The sequence below is a fragment of the Sinocyclocheilus anshuiensis genome, unplaced genomic scaffold (genome assembly GCF_001515605.1).
Source record: "Sinocyclocheilus anshuiensis isolate Anshui unplaced genomic scaffold, SAMN03320099.WGS_v1.1 scaffold837, whole genome shotgun sequence".
NCBI classification, from domain to species: Eukaryota; Metazoa; Chordata; class Actinopteri; order Cypriniformes; family Cyprinidae; genus Sinocyclocheilus; species Sinocyclocheilus anshuiensis.
In genome coordinates, this window is record NW_015555752.1 from 243630 (window position 1) to 257780 (window position 14151).

General features: G+C 42.7%; 1 protein-coding gene across 5 annotated transcripts; it reads left to right on the forward strand.

Moving 5' to 3' along the window:
• The first annotated feature begins 3022 nt into the window (after positions 1-3022).
• LOC107673757 (protein PRRC1-like) lies at positions 3023-13420 on the forward strand. 5 transcript variants are annotated; one of them, XM_016467531.1, is made up of 10 exons: positions 3023-3309; positions 3754-3780; positions 4007-4088; positions 6586-6894; positions 7516-7658; positions 8655-8757; positions 10113-10276; positions 10409-10512; positions 11336-11438; positions 12525-13420. In XM_016467531.1, the coding sequence occupies exons 3-10, from the start codon at positions 4016-4018 to the stop codon at positions 12732-12734; spliced, it is 1209 nt and encodes a 402-aa protein (XP_016323017.1). In that variant the 5' UTR covers positions 3023-3309; positions 3754-3780; positions 4007-4015; the 3' UTR covers positions 12735-13420. The 5 variants fall into 5 exon arrangements, with proteins under 5 accessions (XP_016323017.1, XP_016323018.1, XP_016323013.1 ...); XM_016467527.1 differs by having other exon boundaries at positions 3024-3309; positions 3980-4088; XM_016467529.1 differs by lacking the exon at positions 3023-3309 and adding an exon at positions 3333-3461 and having other exon boundaries at positions 3980-4088.
• Positions 13421-14151: the final 731 nt, after the last annotated feature.

Consider the following 14151-nt stretch of genomic DNA (forward strand, 5'->3'; position numbering starts at 1 on the left):
CTTCAAGATTCCAACGGCACTCCGCCACCAGGGTGCGGAATTCAATGGAGTAATCCGCGACGCTCCGATTTCCCTGCCGTAACTCCGCTAGAAAACGAGCCGCCTCTCTGCCCGAAGCCGCCCGATCAAAAACCTTCTTGATCTCATCCGAAAACGACTGAAATGACGTGCAGCAAGGAAGCCTCTGCTCCCAAACGGTAGTTCCCCAGAGAGCCGCCCGTCCAGAGAGCAGCGTTATGACAAACGCTATCTTCGATTCCTCCGTAGGAAACGACGATGGTTGAAGAGAGATATACAGAGAACACTTGGCAAGAAAAGAGCGGCATTACTAGGACTCACCAGAGTAAAAAGCTGGAGGCGGAAGGCGGGGTTCGGTGAAACGAGCGGCCTGATCCAGGATAGAAGACACAGGTGGATTAGGCGCAGTGTGTTGCTGGACGGACTCAGTCTGGAAACGTTGTAGCTGGGTGGTAAGCTCCGAGACCTGAGAGACCAGGGCTTGAACAGCGCGATTAGAGGCTGCCATCTGTTCCTCCTGGCGATCCATGCGTGAATTACTGTGACCCAAAAAGTCTCTTAAATCTGATGCACTCGCTGGATCCATAATGGTCAGATTGTTCTGTCGTGAAACAGAAACTCAAGATTCAATTGCGAGTGAAAAGGTAGTCTTTATTAGACAACTCCAACTACATCAATAGTAGAAAGTGCAGGTAACCCGGCAGTGCAGAGTCTCAGCTCAGGCAGCAAATAATCTGAGCAGTCCAAACCCTCCAGGGAACAGATAACAGGAGGGAATCAACTCAGGAACTAGAAGGTCTGACAGAGAACCAGACAAGACATGAGCAACAACGATCTGACAACACTCCACAGAAACGTCAGCCAGATATAGGCAGTGCAGATGAGCTACACCTGTGACCGCTCTGATCAGCTCGTCAGGTGCGCGGTAACTAGGCAACACTGACGAGCACAAGGAGCGGATAACACCCACACACACACAGACACAGAAATGAGCCCACAGACCCATGAACCGTGACACTATGCTCTCAATGTCAAATGCAGAAATGTTAATTAATGCGTTCATGACCTCAAGGTTAGATTATTGTAATGCTTTATTGGATGGTTTTTCTGCACCCTTAATAAACAAACTCCAGCTGGTCCAAAATGCAGCAGCTAGAGTTCTTACTAGAACCAGGAAGTGTGACCATATTAGCCCGGTTCTGTCAACACTGCACTGGCTCCCTATTAAACATCGTATAGATTTTAAAATCTTGCTTATTACTTATAAAGCCCTGAATGGTTTAGCACCTCAGTATTTGAACGAGCTCTTGTTACATTATAGTCCTCCACGTCCGCTGCGTTCTCAAAACTCTAGCAATTTGATAATATCTAGAATATCAAAATCAACTGCGGGCGGAAAATCCTTTTCCTATTTAGCGCCCAAACTCTGGAATAACGTACCTAACATTGTTCGTGAGGCAGACACACTCTGTCAGTTTAAATCTAGATTAAAGACCCATCTCTTTAACCTGGCTTACACATAGCAGTTTTTAATGCTTTTCTGTAGGATAGGTTACTTTCCCGCCAACAATACGAGATACCTCTAGTTTTTGTTTTTCCTCCAGCTCATGTCCTCTCAAGTTGAGAATCATTAGCGACTTGCAAGGTTATGGGGCTTAAATAATTAAGTTAGCCCAAAACGTACTTATTCTAACTACTAAAACAATAAGCTAATACAAATAAAGTAAGAAAATGTGAATTCTTTCATTTTTATATTTTATTTATAGCTCACACAAAATCATTATTGGCTCTCGTCTGGGTGGGCAGTGAAAAAAAAACATTGTCCAGAATCATCAACTTCCAGAATCAACTGTTACTGCAGGTCACTCTGGATATGATGAAGACATAAGGCTTGTTTGAGATGAGCAAAATCTGCGCAGAACCGATCACCGGTGATCACCGCGAGATGCATGCAGGTTACAAAAGTGTCCGAGTTACGTCCGACTTGCTCCGATGTCATGCTGATGTGTGCCAAAAAACTCTCGTGACAGCGAGGCGGCTGTGTCGGATTGCTCTCCACTGACTGCGCTGATCAAAATCATGATGGGAAACGACTGACTGACGATACATCTTAAAGGGGTCATATGATGCGATTTAAATTTTTCCTTTCTCTTTGAAGTGTTACAAGCTCTTGGTGCATAAAGAAGATCTGTAAAGTTGCAAAGACTAAAGTCTCAAATCCAAAGAGAGTTTTACCTTAAACCGCATAAACACATTTCATTACACCAAATACACAAAATAATGTTCTTTTTAGCAACATCATATGACCCCTTTAATGCTCATTGCATTGGTTCAGTCACCCATGATGCTGCATTCTCTTTTAAAATGTTTTATTTTTTATCTGATTTCACGTGATTATGTATTTAAATTATGCACGACTATCCCCAAACACTATGACAGTGCGATCTCTGTGCGAGATATGTGATTGTTGTCATATTTCTATAAAAATCTAAAATATGTTTGTATTAAAGTACAAATGGATGATAAATGCACCTTTCGTATGGAAGTAAATAGCAAGCACTTTGAGTGTCTTGTTCATCATATTTATTTTCATATAAAAGCAACAGAACTGAAATGATGTCATGTTTATCAGCAACACAGTGCATGAGTGAGAATAACGCGATATCTGTCTTCGAGAGGTCAGAGCTGTCCGTCTTGACTGCGCTTATTTCACTCCTCCGCTCACTGCAGCCGCCTACATTTCAGGTGAGAAGAAGTGCATCTCAAACAAGCCTGTTGTCTGGTGTGTTCCTACGACTTCTAATCCAAACAAGCCTGTTGTCTGGTGTGTTCCTACGACTTCTAATCTAAACAAGCCTGTTGTCTGGTGTGTTCCTACGACTTCTAATCCACACAAGCCTGTTGTCTGGTGTGTTCCTACGACTTCTAAATAACTTCCGAAGTATTTGAAGGAAAGTGACATCACTGTTTCGCGTCAGACGTGGCGCTGCGTGACGTCATCAGCGCGCGCGCGGCCGTGCTCCTCTGTGTTCGCTCAGTTTGATCAAGTCGTGTGATACTTGATATATGATTTATGATTCGTTCTTAGTTAGGATCGTGTAGAAACTCCGTTAAATAGCGCCGTTTGCTGGAAAATGCTGCTAGCGAAATATCAGCGCGAATCTCTAATATCTCATTAATATTTCATCATGAATGCGAGTCGAAGTGAAATGTGTGTAGTGTAGCTTGCTCTCCGGAGGTGTGTGTTTTGACGGGAATAATCGATAAGACTGATCGATCGATCGGTGATCAGTAAGTTACGAGTTTATCACATCGCTGCCGTAAAAGCGTTCAGCGTGTCCATTCTAAACACAGTTAGCCACAGAACACACTGCAAACTTATACATCACTTCCAGAGTGTTATTCATAAGATAATTCGTATTAGGAACATTTGGTCAATATTGGTAAGATATGCTTATGTCCTGACAGTCTGACTGCAGTGAACTGATCATCTCATGTGACTGCAAAAATCATTCTCTGCTTCTGCAGTAAAAACACCTAAACATGTTTAAAACAAAATAATGGAAGATATTAACTCTTGTTTTCTGAAAAAAATAAGTTTTTGCAAAACTCACTTAAGAAAAAGTATTGGCCAGGGTCGGAGAAAATATTGTTTTCCCTTTGACATTGGCATGTATTTTTGTAATGTTTTATGCTTAATTGTGCTTCCTTTTGATACGTATTTCCTGAAACAAGGCTTCTCAGGAAAAGATATCTTAACAGGTAAGTTCACAGCTCCAGTGTCTCTAGTGTAAGAACACGAACAGTGTGTATTGCGTGTTACCTGCACCAGGACGTCCCTGGTTATTTATCAGCAAAAGTCTTCTGGGGATTTATGACGGCTTCAGGGCGTGTGTATAAACTACAGATTGTGTTTCTGTATTAAGCTGAAGAATAAGAGTGTGTGGTTTGATCTGTCCAGTGTGTTGCTGTTCTTCATCACCGGCAGGACAGAGTGATGATGATGATGGAAGCGAGCACCCCACCAGCCACCCCTCCACTCTCCTCCTCCTCCACAGCGGCTGCCAGCGGTACACACACACACACACACACACACAGAAACACAGACACACACCCACACACACAGAAACAGACACACACACACAGAAACAGACACACACACACACACACACACACACACACACACATACTGTATATACACTTACAAAGTGGTAATTGCAACTTTTTATCTCACAATTCTGACTTGTTTCCTGCCTCACGGTTCTGGAAATTGTGAATTCACACACACACACACACACACACACACACAGAAACACACCCACACAGAAACACACCCACACAGACACACACACAGACACACACTTCTCCTTACACTGTGCACTGTAGCGTCAGGATGTGTTTATACCTGAGATATGGGCCCAGGCCTGGAGTTGATCCCACAGAGCGTCGTCTCAACGCCTTCAGCAGACTGCACTGAACTGTGACATCAACCTTAATCAGGGGTCATTTTGTGAATGAAAACAAGTCCTGGTTCAGTGAGTCGTAATTTTGTTAACTGGTGTAAAGTTGTGGATTGTGGAGCTGATACAGCACTAGCTAAGATGCGAGACTAGTCGACTAAAGCAGTGGTTCTCAGCTCTGTTCCCAGAGCTCCAGTGCTGCACATTTTCCATGTCTCCGTCTACAGTTTATGCTAACTAGCTTACATTTGAGGAATTCTCTTAATAAAAATTGAAATTGTACTTATTAGGTCATGGCCTATTGATTCAGTTGATTTTCACGTAAGGACTTTTTAAAAATTCTTTTGGGGGTTTGTTAGAGTAGTAAACTCGTTGGTTACAAAATTTTCATTAACGTTAATGAAATAAGTCGTGGAGCACATTCTTAGTTTAGTAATGGGATTGATGGCGCAAGCAGATTGAGAATCCTTCATGTGAACTGCTCCATTGATTGAGCTCTTTGTGGTGTAGACCTGAACTAATCTGGTAAAGAAGGACAAAGTGCTTGAATCCGACTCTTTTATCAGTTGAATTCAGAAAATACATTGTGCAAATGCTCAGTGCTGTGATGCTTGTTTACATTTTTTTGTCTTATGAACGTGCCATTGTTTACTTTGTCTATTGTCTTACAAACTGGTCAGTCGAGTTGATTGAATATTTACTAAATGTTTGCTAAAAAGCTGTTCTGGGATATAGATCAGCTTTTTTCAGATGCGAAGTCAAAAACAACAATTAAAATGATTTCATTATTTCTATTATTAATTGAGGTAGCTCTGGTGATGTTATTGATCTGAATGCAGCAACTGGGCACTGCGCGTGTGTTAAAGTTAAAGGGGACCTATTATGCAAAAATCACTTTTTTTAAGGTGTTTGAACACAGTTGTGTGGCCGCAGTCTGTGAAAACAACCATCCTACAATGGTAAAAATCCACCCACTCATTTTTTATAATCCCAATAAATCATAAACAGTCTCTCCAAACAAGCGGTCTCAGATTTCTCACTATATTGACATCATACTCGGGGAAAGTCCCGCCCATTTGTGGCACTCCCTGCCCTATTAGCATAGACCCCGCCCCAAGTGAGAAGCAGCAGTCCGCCATTACTGTTTTCTTGCTATATCTGCTGGAGACACAATGTCAGCGCCAAAGAGGCATTACAAGTGTCATGTGTTGGGATGCACCAATGGATGCATAGAAGTCTCCATAGACCGCTGAGGACACGGCAGTTACATTTCATTTTCGAAGGAAATGTCCCAGAAAAAATGGTAAAGTCCTATATGTTTATGCGGATCATTTTACGCCGGACTGCCTCACAAACGAGGGTCAGTTCAGTGCTAGAGCTGTGCAAAGATTGCTTCTGAAAGAGGGATCGGTCCCAACGCTTCGTGTGCGAACGTCAGCTCCAGACAAAGTAAGCATCATGCGTCATATTTTGTTCCCAAAAGGCTAATGTTGCTAAAGCTACCATTGTCTCTGCCTGTTTTCACTTTGTCGAGCTCATAATGTGATAGCACGCGACGGCACCATGAGAGCAGCTATGTGGTTATTTTTATCACGACATGCTTCCCGTCTGTGTAATTTATAAATGTGCATTTACTGCACAAGTACAATCAGATTGCGTGAGATTGTCCTGTTTTGCTGGAGCATGAGCTCTTGAAGCCCCGCCCTCTTCTGAAAAGGGAGGCGGGAACACCAGCTCATTTGCATTTAAAGGGACAAACACATAAACGGCGTGTTTTGGCTCATACCCTAAAAGTGGTTATAAAAAATTATCTGTGAGGTATTTTGAGCTAAAACTTCATATACACACTCTGGGGACATCAGAGACTTATTTTACATCTTGTAAAAAGGGGCAAAATAGGTCACCTTTAAAGTTAAAATTTAGACTCAACAGAAGACATGAACAGACTGTATGCCTGGTCTCCATTCACAGAAAATTGGGTATGCTGTCTACCCTGCCTCAGGTGTATCGTAGTGTAATATGATGGTGAAGGTCATTCATGAAAGTGCCCAGTCGTGTGTCTGTTGGCCCTGTATCAGTGGTTCATGTGTGCTCTTCTCGTGTTCAGGTGTCTCCGGTCCTCAGACTCTCTCCAGCTCCCCCGGTGTCTCTGCTTTTGCCCCGGGAGGGTTTTCCAGCCCTGTTCCTCCAGTGGCTTTGACCTCCACGCTGCCGCCCATCCAGTCATCTGCTCCTCCCCTCTCTCTGAGCGGCCCGTACGCTAGCCCCGCTCCGCTCAGCGCCGCTGCCCCCCCGATGGGCCCGCCCACCACTGGCTTCTCTGTGAGCGCAGGATATGACATCACCCGTGGCCACGCGGGCCGCACCCCTCAGACGCCGCTCATGCCCAGTTTCTCCAGCGCCTCACCCATGCCAGGTCTGAAGCTCTCCATCATCTTCAGCTAGAACTACAATCTTCTGTCATCTGGTCACTACAACCACAAACAGATCGGCGTGTGTGAAATTGACTTCCGAAGCATTTCATGTTCTTTAATAGAAATTAACTTTTACATTTAAAAATTGATTTCCAAGGGCATTTTTACCTAATCAAATGTCAAATTCTTACATCTAATCACATTCAGCTAGAAGACACTGTTGGCTGTTGCCAATCAAATGAATCCAGTATCAACAAGATCCATCTTTGCACTGCAGAAGTGGCACAGAAACTGCATCTGAGGTGGCATTTGGGTGTATTTACATTTGAAACTAAAACCACAATAGGTCCGCAAGTCCCTGTCATAATGAGTTAGTGAATCATTCATTCAAATGATTCGTTCAAAATGTCCGATTCATTCAGGAGTGAAGCAAGTGACCCTTTTTAAAATGGTTCATTCAGTTGATTTATTCAAAAACATGGACACAAAAGCCTAATATGGAGATGGTTTTGGCGTGTTTTGTGCAAAATGAATAACTTCAAGCATGTGGTCACCTACAAGGGGATGATGGGTCATCACTGTCAGCAGTATCCTATCATTCAGATGTGATTGTGTTTCTGCAGGGATCGTCAGCAATCCCATGATGCGGCAGCCGGTGTCCGGAGGGTTAGATGTCAGCTCGCCCATCACGTTTCCTGAGGACTCTGACGACCCCAGAGGGACTCCAGACAGCAGCTCACCTGGAGGATTATGGGGCTTCATCAAGGTACTGGACACTACTTTTAATTTCCTCAACGAAATCAATGATGAAAAATGTTCGTCTATTATGCGAGCGTTCATGTTTGTGAATGTTAAACGGATACGTTACTCTGCCCGGTTCTTTGCTTTCTGCAATCTGGCAACCATTCACATGCACTCTCTCTCTCTCTGCGGAGGCGCCGTGATCTGAAACACTGACATACAGTACTGTACGAGTAAGCTGGAGTTCAGCGATCTGCGTTTGAATGAAAGTGTCATTCAGCAGTCTGTGTTCTGTCATGGATCTCCACTGTATTGTTTGCTAATTGTAACATTACTTACGCAACCTCTGTGCAGCAATAAGTGTTTTTTGCTGTTCTTTTAAAAGAGAAACATTAATGCAATTTGGAATTATTGAAATTACTCTTAGGAATTTATCTGTTATAATATTTGAGAGTAGGTTTTTGTTACACCAGTTTTCATAACGTAGACAGGGCGAGGGTATATCTGAAGTCTGGTGTTTATCTAGCCTCCAATTGATGTCCTGCTATAAATCTGTACACTTACGTTAGGTGAGATAAAATAAACCATGCACACGAGTCAATATTCTGTTGACTTGCGCTTATTGGTGAAAGAGCAACTTCTGATGAAATGTAAAAATAAATTTCCCAAATGATAATATGGAAAATATTTATCTATTTATATATGTATTTATATATATATATATTACCATTTTAACCATTATACAGTAAGACGAAAATATGACGAAAATGTGTACGTTTCCACTGACTAAAACTAGACTAAAGTTCTCAGACATTTAGTCGACTGAAACTTGACTAAAACTAAAACAGGACAAGTTGACTAAATATAATAAAAACTAAAAGTTACATTTGACACAAGACTAAGACTAAATTCAAAATAGCTGACACAATTAACACTACTGGACGCACGTTTACAGTGTAAGGCCACGACGGTATGCTGTTGTTCCCGTGCACATCCTGATGCACTTGTGTTGTGATCTCAGGGTGTAGCTGGGAACCCCATGGTCAAGACCGTCCTGGATAAAACCAAACACTCTGTGGAGCCCATGATAACCACACTGGACCCTGGGATGGCACCGTACATCAGTGAGTGCTGCTCTGTATGTGTGTGTGTGAGAGTGTCTGTGTGTGTGTGTGTGTGTGTCTGTGTGTACATGTGTTTCTACACTGGTGGGGCCTTAAACCTGAATACACACCAACTCATGGTGAGGACCTAAATTGAGGTCCCCATGGGTACAGAAGCTTATAAATCATTCAGAATTGAGTTTTTTTGAGATTGTAAAAATGTAGAAAGTTTCCTGTAAGGGGTAGGTTTGGGTGTAGGGTTGGTGTAGGGCGATAGAAAATACAGTTTGTACAGTATAAAAACCATTACGCCTGTGGAGAGTCCCCACAAGGATAGTGAACCAGACGTGTGTGTGTGTGTGTGTGTGTCCAGCAGTATGGAACATTTCACTGCTTCTGTGAAAGTTCGTTTAAATTTAGTTTGTTCATTGCTGCAGCTTCCATTTAATCGAATGTGATTGTCATGCACATTTTGTTAGTAAGGCCGGTTCTGTAATCAGCAGGAGATCATCATCACGTGCTTTCAGATGGAGCAGAATTTACTACACAGAGCCGTAGTTCACTGACAAGCTACGCAAAAAAATCACAGACGATATTATTGCGCGATTATGAAATTGAAGAAATCGTTGGCGATAATGACAGCTGTTTGCATAGCTTCTCAGTGAACTACGGCTCTGTGAAGTAAATGCTGCTCCATCTGAAAGCATGTGAAAATACCACATTTAATAACATATTTTTACTCCAAGCTCACTTCATAACGTCATTCGAGTGTTTGAAATAAATCCTTCTGTGAGATGATGTGGCTTCTTACACAGAATAAGGCACGCAACATATTTCATAGTATTTAAGCAGTGATAAAGGCATTGCATTATAAATATACTTTATTTTAATTGAAATTATAATAATAAGAACTCAGATAAACCATATATTGCCGTAGGCGTGTGTTTATTAGTCACATTGAATCAATGAAAGCAGTTGAATCTTCTGTTTATTCAGCAACCGCTATAGGGATTTCCTGGGTTTCTTCTGCGAGGTGTATTTGGAGTTTCAGCGCGAGAGCGCCCTCTGGCCTTCAGATGGAGATTTACTGCTGATCACAGAACCGTGCTTCACTGAAAGATACGCACGACAATCGCAGCTTCTGTCGAATCGCGATCTCGATTCCATTTCAATTTATCGTGCAGCCCTAGTTGTATGTGTCAGTTGCATCGCTAAAGCCGCTCCATTTCCATGGTTCCATTACCTGTGCTGAGGAATCTGTCTGGATTGATCTGTAATCGTACTGTACTGAACCGTTACTCTGTGTGCTCAGAACCACTTGGCCTGATGGGAAAGCAGTTCATGTGATTTATGTCATTAAATGGTGTCTGTGTCAGAGTCTGGAGGAGATGTGGACATCGTTGTGACGTCAGATAAGGAGGTGAAGGTGTCAGCGGTGCGGGACGCGTTTCAGGAGGTGTTTGGTTTGGCCATGGTGACGGGAGAGGCCGGTCAGTCCAACATCGCCCCGCAGCCGGTGGGATACGCCGCAGGGGTCAAGGTGAGCACACTTCTGCTTCATGTGGAGAGTCATGACAAGAAACCATTTCACAACTGTGATATTACAGGAAACACTGACTCATGTGACTTCAAACCATATGAATTCATCTGAAGCTGGTGTGTGTGTGTGTAGGGAGCTCAGGAGCGCATTGACAGTCTGCGTCGTTCTGCCGTCATTCATGAGAAGCAGCCCGTGGTGTCGGAGGAAAACTTCATCGCAGAACTCTTCCCAGACAAGTAAGAACGCTTCACCCACAGCTCTAAAGCGTCTCTAGATGTGGATAAGTCCCATCCATCCGACTGGATCTGAATCTGGGTCAGAACTTTTCCATTAATGGACAATATTTTTATTTCAAAATTTGTACCTTTGTAAGGGCAGTTTTTATAATTATCTTATTAAACGTATCTGTGTTGTCTTTTATGTCATATACTTTTAATAGTAATAACTTCAGTTAATCAGAATACTATAGACTGAGGCGTCACAATACGAAGCGATCGCTGACTGAATTCCACAATTCTGCACTTTTGCAAATGTGGTTATCCTGGACCGATCACTTCAATCGATCAGAATACTATATACTGTTACCAATCAAATGTTATTATCGTCAACAAAAGCCATCTTAAACTGCAAAGGAGGACCTCCGGAATCATTGATCAGTTAGTTGATTGCTTTTTACTCTTTAGATCTCATTAGACTTCATATTGGTTATCTTAATAGCATGAAAAACAAAATAGTTATTCAAACTAGGATTAACTTGTATAAGAAAGCGAGCGAAGAACGTTCCCCATCACTGAAACAGACTTCAATCACTATCACAAAAATCCCATTATCTTCACTGAAGCAGACTACACTGCACAATTAATCTCACATCATATCTGCACCTTGTTGTTCATAATGAGAGAATTTGCGAGAGCGTGGGATTCAGTCAGTGATGCCTGGTTTTGCTAATGAAGCAGACGTTCCTGGAAGAGCTTCATGTTGAGCTCTGAAGACACTCGTGAGATCTATCATGTCATAATAGGAGAAACTGAGCGTCCTTGTGCATGCTCTCTCCGTCAGGTGGTTTGACATCGGCTGTCTGATCTTGGATGATCCAGGAATCGGGATTCACATTGAGATGTTCACTCAGGCTACACCTGTGGCCCTGGAGCACATACAGCAGGTAACACTGCATCAGGTCTGAGTAGCTGTTCAGAGTGATGCCCGTCACAGGTGACTGAGCTCGTTTTCACACCTGGCTTATTTAGAGGGCTGTTCCTCTGCCATTTTCTTCATATTCTCCCTCAGTTCAGTTTGTTTAGGCACACGTGAACACAGCAACCAGAATACTCAATCTGAGCTCGCCTGAACAAGGTGGTCTTGGTCTGATGGATACCGAGCTCTGGGGCAGTTTGCTTGTGGTGAGAAATCAGCAGCTTGGTCATTAGGGAGTTTCCATGTTGCTGCTTTCCAGTGGAGAATCAAGGAGAAGCGCTACTTGCAATCAGCTACCTTAAATATCTTTGTTCATGGTTGGTTTGCAGTGTAAGGTTCATTGAGTCAGTCAAATCAATTTTGTGTTGTGATCAGTCAGCAAAAGGTATTCAAGGAATACCTTGTATTTGACTACAGATATTCAAACCAACAAAGGGTGCCCAAACTTTTGCACAGCCTGTTTTTCACATTTTATTTGATTTCATATATCTCAGTACTGCTACAACAAGAATTTTTGTAGGAATAACGTCACATTATCCAGCTTTTCTTATTAAGATAGAGCAAATTATCATGCAGCCCGAGGGGTGCCCAAACTTTTGCATAAAACTGTATGAATATGTGTGTGTGTGATATATATAATGTATGTTCTTTTTTTTGTTTTTTAATACATGTGCATGTAACGACTACAGATAAAGCCACAATAGGCCCACACAGATAACTTGTCAATCCATCTTGATAAGGTTATGAGGAACAGGGACTGCAGATGCATTATAGCCAACTCTGGCACAACATGGTCCCTGTTAAATAAATGGCCAATGACAGGACAGTTTTAATCACATGTGACTGGCATAAACACATTTCGGTAAGCTTTGAAATGTTGCCTAGTGAAAGCAAACTGAACCAGGAGGAGAATGCAACATTGTAACAGTTTACGTCCATGGTCAGAGCGAAGAAAAGTGCTACACTAACAGCTAAAGAGCAACGAACTCACATTAAAGTGATGCATGTTTAGTGCTGTCATACTAACACGCTGGTGTGTGATGTTCTCCCGCAGGCGCAGGCGCTGACTCCTCCAGACTATAACCTGCGCTGGTCCGGTCTGCTGGTGACGGTCGGGGAGGTTCTGGAGAGAAGCGTGCCCAATGTCAGCCGCACAGACTGGCACCAGGCCTTCACCGGCATGCCCCGCCGGCAGATGATCTACTCCGCCGCCAAGGCTCTGGCTGGCATGTACAAACAGCGCTTGCCCTCCAGGACAGTGTGAGCGTCTTACGCCGTCACGTGACACGGACCACAGCTTCCCAGAATCACACGGGAATCCACATCTCATCCGCAGATGTCCTGTGTTCTCAGTCACGTCCCATTACAAGACTGAGCCCACTCTAAATGCCAAAAGAAAAGTTAGATCGGCTGAGTTTCTGCATCAGGTCTGAATTAAACCAGTTACAGGGCAGAATAACTAATATCTAACTTTTAAATTAGTGATTGAATTGAATATTGTGTCCTTGATGTAATTTTTGAGTTTGATTGATATTAGTAATTGACAGCGTCCCAGTCTTTATGATGGAAATTGGTGGAAATGAAAGCACGTCTGCATCTGAAGTCCTACAGCAGGACTGTCTCTGCACAACTCTTTACAATGATCAGATCTCACCAAGGAAAAGATGATTCTCAGATTTATAATGCTTGTGTTTATATTTACAATCAAATACTATGACTTGCAGGTTTTTAAGTTGAATCGTTGAGTCATATCAATATTGTGAATATATGTAATTTTGATGTTACGGTTTTGGATCTAATTTTATAGTGTTTTCTTTTCAGCCTAATAATCAAACATTGTTACAATATTGTGATTGTCTGCATGTCCGTTTCTTTCACAACTCAGTCCATGTTAGTCAGCGTTTACGGCGGTCAGATAAATCAGATCGCCAGCTCTGCTGCATATATAAACTAGGGATGCACCGATACCACTTTTTCCAGTACTCGCCCGATACCGATACTTTTATTTTTGGTACTTGCCGATACCGATGGCGTTTGATATCGGGGCATTTTAACGAGTACGAGTACAAGAGCTCCGTATCGGGCCGATACCGATACCAGTATCGGTGCATCCCTAATATAAACAAACCTGTTACTGTAGATGTTACATAAAACAATCTTCCATCAATATTGTCTGAAATACGTCAGATGGGCGTTAGCGATGATGTGCAGCCGGACCTTTGGCTCAGAGTGACACAGGACTGATAAACGCCTGAGCATGACCTCTGAGCAGGGGCGCGGGAAGATGTTTTTGGTTGGGGGTGCTGTGTGTGTCCCGATACCATGCGCTAGCGTCACGTGTTCATGAGGATTAGGCGAATCATCCCATATAGAAAACATCACAAGTAAAATTAATCATGTTTATAAAGATAAACATGGGTTTATTATAGCCCACTTACAATTTACATTTCAGAGATCATTACAAATAAATTATTAAATGCTAAAACTGAATAAATTTAAATGAACAAACTTGGCGTTGCATTTGCAACCATGTGAAAACGGGGGGTGCTGCAGCCCCCTCAGCACCCCTACTTCCCGCGTCCCTGTCTCTGAGTGACGTGTAGCACATGAAAACTGCGCTGCGTGTTTGCTCTCGTGGACAGAAAGAGTTGATTACAAATCTAGAACTGCCTGTCTTTATA